Source organism: Limulus polyphemus, unplaced genomic scaffold (assembly GCF_000517525.1).
Source record: "Limulus polyphemus unplaced genomic scaffold, Limulus_polyphemus-2.1.2 Scaffold4490, whole genome shotgun sequence".
NCBI classification, from domain to species: Eukaryota; Metazoa; Arthropoda; class Merostomata; order Xiphosura; family Limulidae; genus Limulus; species Limulus polyphemus.
The window spans coordinates 27,371-42,204 of NW_013670100.1; the positions used below are offsets into that span (position 1 = coordinate 27,371).

Sequence of the window (14,834 nt, forward strand, 5' to 3'; positions counted from 1 at the left end):
AATAAACCAGTTTTATTTAAGAAAGACTTGTGTCGCTAAAGTTTCATCGGAAAGAATTTTTACGGAAAATTAACTAACGAACGGAGACGTAACAATATTCTCAAATTTAACTCTAAAATGCCCAGGTACATCAATCTGATGCACCCATCAATTGTTGCAATTCAAAAATAATGTATGAAAATGTTTGAAACATGAGATAAACTTTCTACAAATTCTGTAAAATAAAATTTATCATTTTTTATAATACGATATTTATATAAATTTGCAAGTTTGGAAATTTGAAGATTTCATTGTGACCTTCTTTTTAAGGAACAGAAATACCTTTGTTGTATATTTTAATTATTGATTTTTATGTTTTCCTGTAAAAGTTTCCAATAAAGTTTTTACTCTAGAAACTCAATTTTATGTTTGTTTTGATTTGAAAAACATCACACACATTAACTGTGTTTACTGTCACTGGTGTACAATAAAAAGAGCTATTTTTACCAATACAAAAATCCTAAGTAAGCATACTCTTTAACTGTTAATCAGAAAGTTAAATTTCTTCCATGCAGTAAGTTTTAAACCTTTTTTATATCAATTTATTATTATATTTTTTTCGTACATTTCTTTTCAGTGATTTTCTTTGCCCATTCAAGTAGTTAGCCCAATAAGACATAATTTAAACACAGCCTAATATACAGTGGAGAAACAAAACTTATAGTTGAATACAAAACGATCTGAAAGTGCCTACCTCATCTTTTTCCATGAAAACTGTGAAACATCATAATTTAAAATAAATATAAAATTATAAAACTGTAGTTCTGAAGAAAATCTTCCCCAAAGTATTTTTCTACTAGCAGTGTATCACCAAGCTAAGCTTTTATCACTTTGTTCAAATGTCTATATGAATGTCCACTAAAGTGGAGACCAAACTGGCCTATGTAGTTGAAAAGAACAAAAAAAATTTTTCATTACAAGTTTAGATCACTAGCTTACAGTTTCTCAAAGCTGAGGAATAAGTAATTACATTATACCACAACAACCCAGATTGAGAAACAGTGATTGACACTGATATTGATAACCTTACACTCTTATTTAAAAGTTCAAAAGTAGCTCTATTTTGTTCAAAAATATTTCGACTTTCCTCCTAGGAGGCTTTGAGTAGCATGTTATGCTGAGAAAAAATTCAGTATAAACTGGACACTAATGTCTTTGTTCAGAGCAAACTGAAATCAACCCAAAAGTAGAATTTGCAATTTTTATTATGTATAAAACTAACTAAATAAAATTTTATTGAGTAAATTTAAAATATGATTTTTTATGGAACAATTACTACAAGTTTATTTTGTATAATTTTTTACTATAATGATGCAATTTTCCCCCAGTAGAATGCATCCAATCAGGCCCAGTATCATTAAAGAGTTCACATTACAATAAATCTTATTAGGTAACAATTATACATACATTGCATGTCTTTCTGTCAACTCTCAATGTCAATGTGTATACTAAACTTGGAATGTTGGACTTTTTTGTATCTTACTTCAGCTGAATAATTTAGTTAGATTGTCCTTTATGTCCAAATTCTTGACAAATTGGTTTTGACACTGTTTCCTGTGGTGCCATTCATTTATACCATCACCAACTGTTATTTAACTAAGGTTCATTATACTCACTCCATCTGCTGACTTATACATCCTTGCTCCCCTCTCCTCAAGTCAATTTTCCTATTATCACCCCAATTCGTAGAGGATACCACTGTAGCAAAGCAATGTGAGAGACTTGTTTTGAGGTACCAGAGTTGTATGACTACTACTATAGTAAAGCTACATGAGAGACTTGTTTTGAGGTACCAGAGTTGTATGACTACTACTAAAGTAAAGCTACATGAGGGACTTGATTTGAGGTACCAGAGTTTAATGGTTGCAATCATTAATGTTCTTTTAAGTACCACTGAAGCCACTTATTTCATTCTGATGTTCTTTTTCTTATCCAACATTCTGAAAAGTAAGTCTTTCCTCAGGGAAAAAATGCCCAAATATTCACACAGAAGGATGAGTAATTTACGGTACATGTGCTGTAGCCTAGAGCTGTCATGCTAGTTTGTAATCAATATCACAATGTTAGGTCTATTCAATCTCTGCAGCATACTGTGACTGTGTACAACAGTACAAGTGTTTCAGTTGATCTGAAATGCTATTTTCAAATAAATTTTTATCTCTTATAATCAAGTCCAGCTAACAAGTTCTGATATAGAATGAAAGGCCTCCTGTGACAAATGTAAAATAAACCTGAAATGCTGTTTTTACTTACCTCTGATTTGAAACCTGTAATGTAAGAGGAATGTGAAAAATAAAATAAAACATTTCCAGTCTAGCATAGCTCTAATTCACACTGTTTCTTTTCCTAAAATCTAGTATTTTATAACTACTACTTTCATCTTTATTTTCAGAATAATATCAAGAACACTATATGGGCTCTATTTGTTCAGATGTTTCATTGTTTAAATAGTTAAGAATTATGTTTACTTTAGATGAGAATCTTAAGACTTACTACAAAAACTGTACTTGGAAAACTACTTTTTAAGAAAACCAAAATCTTTATATGGAAGAGTAATTGTGTTTCACTTCACACTTAGGGCAAAATAAATTTTTGTTTTAGGAACAACAAAATACTGTATTGCTGTTGTTTCTAAAGAAACTGCTGCCTATGCATCAAAGCAAACAAATATTTTTATATTTACATAATCCAAAACTGTTCACTAATATAAGTTTCTTCTTAGAATAGACCTTACCTAAAAGATGTACATTTGTAGGATATAATTAACAGAATAAAAAAGAAATTAACTGCTGACAACAATTCCATACTTATCATACATACTACAATTACCCATGTGCCTTAGAATAGACCTTACCTAAAAGATGTACATTTGTAGGATATAATTAACAGAATAAAAAAGAAATTAACTGCTGACAACAATTCCATACTTATCACACATACTACAATTACCCATGTGCATAATTAACAATTATTTTTCCTGATAACTTTCTAAATATGAACACAAAATAACTTTGATGTTAAACACTAGAATTTGATTCCATTTCTAATGCTGCACTGCTCATATATCACATGACTAAACAAATGTCAGGCATTTAAACATGCATTTTTGACCTAATAAGATACACTAAATCTAAAAACAGTCCTTAAAATACGGTTTTATAAAATAAATTTTATATAAGAATGGTCAAAACGTTTTGTATTCACCCTCTCAAGCAGCTAAATTTATCATAACTCAAAAGTGAACATTAGAATTTCCATCTAAGCTGTATGCTGACAGATGTTTTCTAAAATGTTTGTCACAGTGGTAGACAACTTTTGTAGATTAATATTAGCAAATGATTCTGAAAAATTAGAAATATAAAGGAAATGAAACCAAGTATTACAAAATGGTCAAGCTGTAGGCATAACAAACTCTAGAGGGTATGTATAATATACATGTACCACATGTAGACAAAATGGTGTTTGTTTGTGTGTTTTTTTCCACAGCAAAGCTACTTCGAGCTATCTACCATGTCCATCAAGGGGAACTGAACCCCTGATTGTGGGGTTGTAAATCCACGGACTTATCAAAATGGAAATCAAAAACCAGGAGGACCATTCTCTTCATTGATACAATAGAAGTTTTATACACATCCAAATAACATGATTGAAAATATTATATATATACGTTTACTTGTTAAACAATAAGTATTTCTGAAAGTATTATTAAGAAGTGAGAATATCATTTAACAGGGTTAAAAAATTTCAGAAAATCTTTACACTTTAATAATTTACAGATTACCTTTAAAGACTGTCATTAATAGGCACATTTTTGTTTATTTTTAACATTGTGTTAAATTAAATAAAACATGAGTACATAATTATGTGCAACTTTCTATTACTTACTCCAATTCAGTACATAATTATCAAGGTTTGTTTCCATAATTCCAACAGGTACTCATTGGAGCATACAGGTTATGTCTGATAAGATATTTGTCTCATTCAACATGATTCAACAATGAAATCAGATAACTGTACTGCGAAGTAAAAACATTCACACAAAAACTTTCATTTTGCAACAGTGCTTCATGTTAGATTCAGGCCTAATTTTGTCGTTTTTAGTTTGTATTTTTCAGTTACCAAACAAAGCCTTTAAAATGGCCATTGTTAAACAATGTACTCCATCTTACCTACAGCTTATAATAAAGATGATGCACTTTTAAAATGCTACTTTATATGAAATAATCTTCCTGTTACATTAGTATGACAATAAAGATGTAATAAATCAATACCTAATCCTTCAATATCTGTTTCTACCATTTTTATATCTTTTGGAAAACAAAAATTTCAAAACTCTTTAACTAATAACTTTTTCAATTTGTTTGTTTCATTAACAGGACTTACAAACACAGGATAGCCAGTAATAATACTAAGATTGATGTAGCTTGAGTGCATGTTTCTACCTATAGCTAAAAATGTTAATGTACATCCACTGTTATGTACCATTCTGTCCTCTTCTATGTGTTGTTCTGACACTCTGTCCTCTTCTATGTGTTGTTCTGACACTCTGTCCTCTTCTATGTGTTGTTCTGACACACTGTCCTTCTTCTATGTGTTGTTCTGACACTCTGTCCTTCTTCTATGTGTTGTTCTGACACTCTGTCCTCTTCTATGTGTTGTTCTGACACTGTCCTCTTCTATGTGTTTTCTGACACTCTATCCTCTTCTATGTGTTGTTCTGACACTGTCCTTCTTCTATGTGTTGTTCTGACACTCTGTCCTCTTCTGTGTTGTTCTGACACTCTGACCTCTTCTGTGTTGTTCTGACACTCTGACCTCTTCTGTGTTATTCTGACACTCTGTCCTCTTCTATGTGTTGTTCTGACACCTGTCCTCTTCTATGTGTTGTTCTATGGACTACTTTAAGAATTGACAAGGAATACACTTGTACTCGGAATGTAAAGTTTTGGACGAAAGTTAAGTTTAGCAATTTTATTTCTGAAAATGTTTTAAGCATATTGCAAGCATCAGACTATACAATGAACAATGTAAAACAACACAAAGAAGAGGTCAGAGTGTCAGAACAACACGTAGGAGAGGTCAGTGTGTCAGAACAACACGTAGGAGAGGTCAGTGTGTCAGAACAACACATAGAAGATGACAGAGTGTCAGAACAACATAGAAGAGGACAGAGTGTCAAAACAACACATAGAAGAGGTCAGAGTGTCAGAACAACACATAGAAGATGTCAGTGTCGGAACAACACATAGAAGATGTCAGAGTGTCAGAACAACACATAGAAGAGGACAGAGTGTCAGAACAACACATAGAAGAGAACAGTGTCATAAAAGTTTGTATAAACACTTACTTCTGTATATGAGTTTACACTTGGGAAGTTTCCTTCCACTGTTGTAAAACTGTTCCATTTAACTAAATTTTCAAAATTTGTTTGAACTACTAGTGTAATATTTGATTCTCAGACTAATAGCAAACACTGTATTTCAGTGAACAACAGATTAGGACTTTGTTTAACTGAAAAGGTCAACATTACTTAGACGAGGTAATCGAAGTGTCACGATGCAGTCTAGTGGGTGGGTACAAATTTACTTTTATCATTGCTATAGTCATAAAGAACAAAGATGTAGTATGGTTGGTATATTATAACATATTCTACTTTGATTACACTCATGGATTCTGAAGAATACACTTACGTTTTGAGATTTCAAACTGCAGACTCATTTATAATACTTTCTTTTTATTAACTATGTACCACTTGATACAAAATGTTTTGTCATTACAGCCATTACTTTGCATATTCTAATATACAAATTAACAGTGAATGTTTAATACAAAAATTCTACTAATATTGATTAAATAGGTCTATGTACAACTTTTTTAAATACTTGATTCAGATAGCTTTCAAGGTTATGTTTCCAACACTGTGAGCCACATAAAAAGTTTGGATAAAGCCATGAATGAAACTTATTTCATAATTACACTTCACTAAGAGGTCAAGTCAAGTAAAGTTCATGAACCTAAGCTCAAGTTTTGTGATTGTAAGAAAATGGTGGTGATAGTCATGTGTTCATCCATTTATGTTTGAGCTTAGGTTTCTTCTTCTTCTTCTGAGCTTTCATCTTCTTTTTCTTCTTTTATATTCTGGTTTATAGGCTTTGTTACTAGAAATACGAGAAATAAAAAAATAATTTTTAACTTTGGGATAGACAGGTTTTTCATATTTATCTACACAAACCAGTCAAACTGGAACAGAAACATACACCCACATCACACCTGAACAGAAACAGATATACCCACATCACACCTGAAAAGAAACAGATACACCCACATCACACCTGAACAGAAACAGACACACCCACATCACACCTGAACAGAAACAGATACACCCACATCACACCTGAACAGAAACATACACCCACATCACACCTGAACGGAAACAAATATACCCACATCACACCTGAACGGAAACAGATACACTCACATCACAACTGAACGGAAACAGATACACCCACATCACACCTGAACGGAAACAGATACACCCACATCACACCTGAACAGAAACAGATACACCCACATCACACCTGAACAGAAACAGATACACCCACATCACACCTGTATCTGTTTCTGTTCAGGTGTGATGTGGGTGTGTCTGTTTCTGTTCAAGTGTGATGTGGGTGTATCTGTTTCTGTTCAACTGGCAAGACTGTATCCAGTTGTGGTTAGGGAAAGTTGATCCTCCAAAATTTGGAAGAAGCATAAATAAGGTAGTCTAAAAACAAGAATGCGTGACTAAGAATAACACGGTGTAAAGAAAGAATGCTCTTGGATTTAGTGACAGAACTCTAGAATGAACTCCAGTGTCCTTGCCTTTCCTACTTGCTTCATTTTCATAGTCTTGTCCTCCTCATGTCTTCAAGATAGAATTCTGATTCATTTAGGTTTTTGTAGCAGCTGCTCTGTCAAACCTAAGCCCAATGAGTCTTTCATTTTAATGAATCTTTCCACTTTCAACCTTATCAGAATTTACTTTACAAAGTTAAACAACTGCTGATTGATATCTAGAGTGCAATCCAATAACTCAAGTGATATAACTCAAAGATCACTTTGCTGTAGATGATATCAACCAGCAGCTGTATTAAATTATTTTCACAAGATAATTGTCCTTATCTTTTTGCATTCTCATTCTCTTAAAAAATGCCCTTTCATTAGAACATCAAACATTCCAAAAATGTTGATGAACTTCTTAAAATTACTACTCTTTCATTCACCTAGAATCACTTTATGACAGCTGTTTGTTAAACACATTGCTAATACTCAGGTTTCCAAGGTGGTTTTTAAAATCAGTGATCTGTTCCTTTTCTAATAAATAGGTAGAGAAGAGGGAAGGTGATAAAATGAAGAAAGTAAATATTTAAAGAAAAATAACGTTAAAAAACTATGTCTATATTTTACTTTCTTAGTGACATTTCGAGCAAATTCTCTTTCTCAAGCCAGAAATAAGCCTGCGATTAATGACAACTACATGAATGTTTTGAAAGAAAACAATACACAAGAACAGAATGTTCCTTTTCTAGATATACTTTTAATACTTTCCAGTTTTCAAAAGTTCCTTGATAATCAGGTGATATTTCATGTTTGTCTAATATTTTCTCTGTGTTTTATCCAGTGATTCATACCACTATTAGTCAAGGTAAATCATGTTGAAGTGAAGAGTTTGCAGCAGAAACAATACTCTACATCTTAACTGAATAAAGAAGCTAAATCCTCTCTGTTTCTTCTCCACTGGTAGGTTGGTGATAATAATAAGTAGCAGCAAATAATCTTCTATTTATGAAAACTTTATATCTTTCACTTGTAGTGAACCTGTTAGTAGAAGTAGTTGTCTCAAGGCATATAACATCATTTGGCCATTCATAGAATGTGACATCTTCATTCATTTTTCCATTATCAACACACTTTTTTGTTGATACTCCACAGTATCATCATCTACTGAGTTTTCACCAAAGCACTAACCATTTTTCTTCTAAATTTCCTTCCTTGAAACCTCTTTCACACTAATATTTTTAATATGTTCAACATTAGATTCCTAATCGTTTGTTAACTTGGCCTTATTCAAACTATTTATTAATTCATAATACTATAAATTAGTGTTTTGTTAGTATTACTTACTTGGTATCTATACCACAAAAGTCAATTAGATAATCAGGGTCTAAAGAAACAATTGATACAAAGAACATTTAAACAGTTTATTATACATAGTGAGATCAAGATTTTATGTTTTAATATATTCACAGGCTTCATTCTATGCATGGATGGGGTCAAGTTGCACATCATGACCTTTTACCTAGTCACATTCAAAATTCAATTAAACTACTTTATATCAATGTATAAACTGTATAGGAATCAAAACATAATTAATAAGTCAGATTTAAATATTAGATATATTTTAATTTCTTAATTTTTAAAAGAAATAATTAAATAAATCTCAATTTTCACTTCTCTTGTGACCCTCATTTACTCCAAAGAACCTATTTTAGATTTTCTTACTACTCTATATGATGTCCTGAGTTTATCATATATGTTATATTATATATATATATTGCTAAGACATAAATACTTTTATAGCCTCCAACCATCTTTCTTTAGAGATTTATAAACCAGAAAGTCAAATTCACATGCCCAATAATTCTCACCATCACTTGCTACTGGATTATCTCAATTTTCATATAAGGCTAGCTCATTCCCATGATAGGTTTTGAATTATTTGGCCTACACATTTATTGTTGTGATCATCAAGGTCATCTTGACCATGAAAGGGAATTATCTCAATCCACTTACAACTTAGTTAGAAAGGCAGTTAAATTATAAAAGTTTTAGGTTATTTTAATTTTTTGCACATTAGTATTTTGTGTTCTTAACTCTATATTTAAAATAAATAAAAATTATTTTTGCAAAAAAAATATATGGTTACGTTTTGTTGGGGACAGAAAGCAGAAAAACAAGAGGCCAAACATAATAACTAATAATTTCTTATTTTTATGTATTGTTATAAAAGTAACTAAAATGTAGAAATTAGAAACTTGTTAATTTAGACAACAAAACATTAATTGACAAAATTAAATAATAAAATTTCTCAGCAAGATACGCACAAAAGCTACTCATGCATTACATAAATACTTTATCATAACTTCAGCTATGCACTTACAAAGTGATTTAGAGCTTTGTTACACATGTTTAGTAGTTAGAGAATTCTCTAACCTGTACATTAAAAGCATACCTAAATTGTATTGTCGAAATGTAATATTTTACATAAAATTCCTTCACCAATTACCAATATACGTATCTAACCTATCAGTTTCACCTATTGTGACTCATGGAAACATCAAAATCTTCTACTTACTTACCATTAGGAATGATTATTTATCAACACTAAATTCTCAAGCCTACTTTTAGCTGAAATGAATGATAATATCCTGTATGTGAAAAATAAAATAGTAATTTTGACTCAGTAGCTAGTCAAATAATCAGAATTTAATGTTAGTTTATACAGAAATTAAAAAATGATTTAATGTAAATGACTCCACATAGGCATTCCAATGCTGCATTAAATTTGTGACAGTTCTAAAAGCCAACTGGTGTTTGTGTGTTTCGAGATTAGGGTATACTCTAACACTTGTTTACTGTCAATTTCACTAACTGTATTGGTTAGAATATTTAATACATCTAATATTATTTCTTTATTATTATATTTTTATTACATATTGTTTTGCACTGTTAGCTTAAAAAATAGATTTATGACTAGCCTAAATCTCCTAAGCTGGAGGTTTTACTAGTATTATGGCTGAAAATATTGTTAAGAAGGTACCCAACGATGAGTTGTGGTCATTAAATAAAAGCTTTCTAATGCATTATTTTGTGGCAGAATAAATAATTGAAAAGATAAAACAATTTAAAGGTTTATACAATGAATTTTTGAAGTAAATATCTTTACCAGCAAGAATATACAGCTAGCGAATTAATTACTTTTTTCTTCCTTAGACCTAGTAATTGAAACTCTGCTTGACTAGTCACTTTTAAAAAAAGTTAATTTTAGAGTTGTGAAGTAATTTTTTAATGAAATAGTTAGCCCATTCTATACATATATTTTATTCTTTTATTTTTAGTATAACTAATGTTAACTTCCAGGAAAAAACAAAGGCAAGCCACCTACTTAGAGCAGAATTGAAAAATTAACCTGTCAGTAAGTTAAGCTGGATATGTAAGAGTTTATAAGTAACAGTGTATGTATGTATGCAGTAATAAATTAATTTTATGATGTTAATTATCCAAAAAAGGGCTCAGTCATTATAACTGATCTTGTAACCACCACATAATCACCAGATAAACATAAAAGTATACATATTATAACCAGAGCTGTGTGTAGCACCGCTAGGTTTCTAGGTGCAACTATTGGATCAATGTTACATTTGAAAATTCATAGCAATTGCAGGTATTGTTACTCCAATTTTCATCCATACAAAGCTCTACTCACTACATCAATTTTTAATAGAAAATATAAATATTAATCATTTGTATATAGTATATAACTATATATATATCGTTCAGACTTAATTAGGCTTACCTATGGTAGGTGACATATTCAGCTGATTCATCTGCAGCAATGGCTTGCCAGCTATCCTTGACATAATACTATGTTGTATATATATTGTTATATTTACTGTTTATATGTTCAGTTTAATTTAGAACTCTTAAATGAGCTGGATAATTCTTGGTTAACATGTTTCAATTGATAATACAAGATATTTACATGAATCAGCTAGTTTATATTTCATGTCAGATAATTAGTTAAGAAAATCCCAGAAATATACATTATTATATATCATGACTTATAATATATAATATTATATTTTATTATAATTATATTTACACTGCATTTTGCTTATGAAAAACAATGTTGCGTGATGCAATTGCTGTCATGAACTTATTAGCTCATGTAATACTATTATTAGTGTCATCATATTCATTTACTTTTTGACATCGTGTTCTTTAAGTACTATCACTGAATGTATTGAAGGCCGTATGGTTGTTAGCTGCTTTCCTCTAATCATTCATAAATATGGATAGGCTGTTCTGAAAAGCCTGTATTATGTTATTGTAGCAATAAAGTATTACCATTTACAAATAAGTTTCCAATTTTCGTTCTTACATTATCCATTGACAAAACAAATTATCATGAAAAATGTCAGTTTCAAAAGTAGTGTTCGCTTGGCACCACTATATTTATAAATATGTAGCGACAACAGCAGCACTGTTGCATTTTTCTTGTTATAGCAGTAGTGACAGTGGCGCTCAATTGAAGAGGTAGTGCACGCAGCTACGACTATAACATTCAACGGAGTAAGTTTATCTTAATGAAATATGGCAAGCTTTTAGTAAACGTTATTTCTTTTCTAGACAGAAAATAAGATTTGTTAATTATGTATTTTCACTAAAACTTGTCTTGGGATACATGGAGACAGAGTGTTGATTAGTTCGAGTGTAAGGTTAAAAAAGTTCATGTTAAAATTAAAAATTATTTTTATCCATCTTACAAATTTATTTGCATAATCTCTAGAACCTCTGAATGAAGTTTTTTCAGTAAAACTTCACATATTTTATGTCTTATTTTCTCTACCTTAACACTAAATGGACTCAGTTCATTTGAGTGACCTTGTAACCACCTCAAAATAAGAAATAATCTAAGTTACTCCCTTTTCTTCCTAGAATGACAACAAGTTGTAAACAGAACGTTTCTGTTACTCACCCTAAAACCTTCAGTCTTCCATCCTTTTCACAATTGCTTTTATTTATTTTTATTATTTTATTGTTCTCCGAACCATATCTAACCACTAAACTTGTGTAAAACAGCTAAATTACCCAACAAACGGCTAGCTACAGTTACTTTTTTTTCACAAGCAGCTTGCATGCAAACCTCATTGAGAAATCTTTTTCTTTAACTTTTTTCACCTTCTTATTTAATCTAATAAGTTTAGAATTTTTACATATTAAATAATTTTATAACAATAAATAAAACATATACATGAAAAAATAAACTTAGTATTTACATCTGGCTTTGTTTTTTTCTATTGGCCCCATGAAACTTAATCTTACTTTTTTTCCAATGATGATAGTTGGCCCCATGAAACTTAATCTTACTTTTTTCCAATGATGATAGTTGGCCCCATGAAACTTAATCTTACTTTTTTCCAATGATGATAGTTGGCCCCATGAAACTTAATCTTACTTTTTTTCCAATGATGATAGTATACATAACATGATTATTATTATTTATTACAAATGTGCAATTAAGATCACAAAATATTAACAAGCACAAAGTATACAATGTTCAACAACTATCATAATTTAACTGGTTTTCTTATTAACTCTGTATCTCAAGAGCAAATACGGGCTTTGGATGAAGCAAAAATGGCCTCAATTTCTTCTTCAAGAACAGCTTTGAGGAAATCCAGTGGTGAATGGCTTTCATCCAAATCAAGCTTTACATTTCTTTGTGGCCCAACTAGTCTCCATGCTACTTCATCTTCACCATACTCACAATCTCCCCCCACTCCTACAACTGTCCTCTTCCTCTTGTTAGGTCTAGATCCAGACCCTGCTTTTTTTTCCCTCATAGTTGCACCACTGGTCTTTCCCTTGCCTACTAGAAGTAGTGGACATGGTCATTTTCTTTGTTTCAAAATAGGGGTCAAAACATTCACATAAATCACTAAAAACACATCTTTCTCCAATCAACTTGGCACTCAGATTGAAGATATTTCATTAACGGAAGTAGTTCTAGTTTTATATTGAATATATAAGACATTCAAGATGTGGGATTGATCATGAAAGAGAACAAGACCTATAAGCTCGTCCAAGTAGGAAAACAAGCATGCTGATATATCGGCAGCTCGTCCAAATAGGAAAACAAGCATGCTGATATATCGGCAGCTCGTCCAAGTAGGAAAACAAGCATGCTGATATATCGGCAGCTCGTCCAAGTAGGAAAACAAGCATGCTGATATATTGGCTGCTTGGAGATAGAGAGGTAAAGTATAAGTGCCTTAAAATAATTACCTTAGGTGTTTGAGCTGAACTATGTGAGAGAAACTATGAACTTGTACACTGAATAATTCAAAGGCTGCAAATGGAACAAGCTAGCACTATAAATAAATAGGTAAATAAAATCTTCTCTTCCTATTGGTTATCAGTAATAGGAACTTTCAGAGTAAATTGTTAACATTTTTTGAAAGACAGTATGTGTTAGGAGGATGTGACATTTATATTGGAATTTCTGGTTTATATATAAGTAAAACAAGATGACTGGAGGCTATAATAATTATATTATCTCTTATGAATATCTATAACATAAATCTCTAAGTTGTATTAAAATTCAGAAGTTCAAGTAGGGGCAAAAAGAGAGTCTAAGTTAAGCAATTCAGAGCAAATAACTGTTACGTGATATAGAAGCGTAGGCTAGGAATTTATTGAAATATTTCCTATTTAAATTTAAATAACATTTATATAACCTTACCTTCTTGATTACTGCTTTAGAGAATCACTTATTTACTGACTAAAATATATCAATCACACATAAACCTTACCTTCTTGATTACTGCTTTAGAAAACCACTTATTTACTGACTAAAATATATCAATCACACATAAACCTTACCTTCTTGATTACTGCTTTTGCATTGCTTTTTTTTTGTTTCTGTTTAATTCTGTAAAGAAAAATATATTTGATATACTAATCACAAAGTTCACAGGAATAAGGTAAAACCAAAATGAAACTTTTGTAACAAAAATATAGATATATCCAATGCATCACACATTATTTTACCTCAATAATATTTTATACATAACAGGTAACATAAATTGTATGTTATTTGCAAAATACAAAACCTAAAGACTAGAGTTGAAAAAATGTACAGTTTAATTCTTTGTATTTTGTTAGTAAGGGTTTTCTTACAGTACTATTAGGGCTAAAAGCAGTGGAGGTAACTGTAATAAGCATGTTTTACTGAGCAACACATTTCAGCCCTTGGCTTGTGCAGATGAGGAACTATATGAAAGTGAGGAAAACAAAAGGGACAGCGAAGGATGTGAATGATATGTTATATATATATATTTATTGTGGCAGTTGTTTTGGTTTAATATCACGCTGGATGGGCTTGGGAGACAACCAAGGGTGCTCAGAAACTGTGGTTTCTCTTCAGCCCAAAAATGTGAATGATAAACTTAAGGAGGTTATATTTATAGGTGATTCTTTGACAAGGCATATAGATAGGATAGTCTGTGGCATAAATAGAAAATAATTAGATTATGCCACCCAGGGGTATAGGTGGAGAATATAATTGACAGAACAAGAGATACAATAAAGGGGGATAGCAATGATGCAGTTTTTGTTGTGCACTTAGGGGCTAATGATGTAGGGAAAGGTAGGTCAGAGGAGCTAATTGATAAGTATAAGGGGTTGACAAAAGCATTTAAAGAAAAGGGCCATAACTAAATTGTGTCAGGGATACTGCCAAGAATTAATTGTAGGGGTGAAATTATAAGTAGGTCACTAGGGCAGAATGCTAGGCTTAGGTTAATATGTAAGGATGAGAAGATTGTTTGGTTGAACTTGTGAAATCATTTTAATGAGAGAAGGGATTTTGTGGAATGGATGGTTTAAATTTAAATAGGATAGGGGTTGGTTTGTTGGCAATGGCTATTAACTCAGCTGTAAGGGAAGTTTTAAACTAAGACTAGATAGTG

The 14,834-nt window shown here is 31.3% G+C and overlaps 1 protein-coding gene across 2 annotated transcripts in view; it reads right to left on the bottom strand.

Moving 5' to 3' along the window:
- Nucleotides 1-5,762: 5,762 nt before the first annotated feature.
- The window catches only part of LOC106471243 (PRKR-interacting protein 1 homolog), a 31,632-nt gene continuing 22,560 nt past the window's right edge, over nucleotides 5,763-14,834 (bottom strand). The window contains exons 5-6 of one of the 2 annotated variants that reach the window (XM_013931835.2): nucleotides 13,747-13,795; nucleotides 5,763-6,197 (exon numbers count right to left, since the gene is read on the bottom strand). In XM_013931835.2, the coding sequence (XP_013787289.1) occupies nucleotides 6,195-6,197; nucleotides 13,747-13,795 (52 nt within the window). In that variant the 3' untranslated portion in view covers nucleotides 5,763-6,194. Of the gene's footprint in view, nucleotides 6,198-13,322; nucleotides 13,796-14,834 lie in introns of those variants that run through there. The other variant, XM_013931834.2, reaches the window with a different exon arrangement.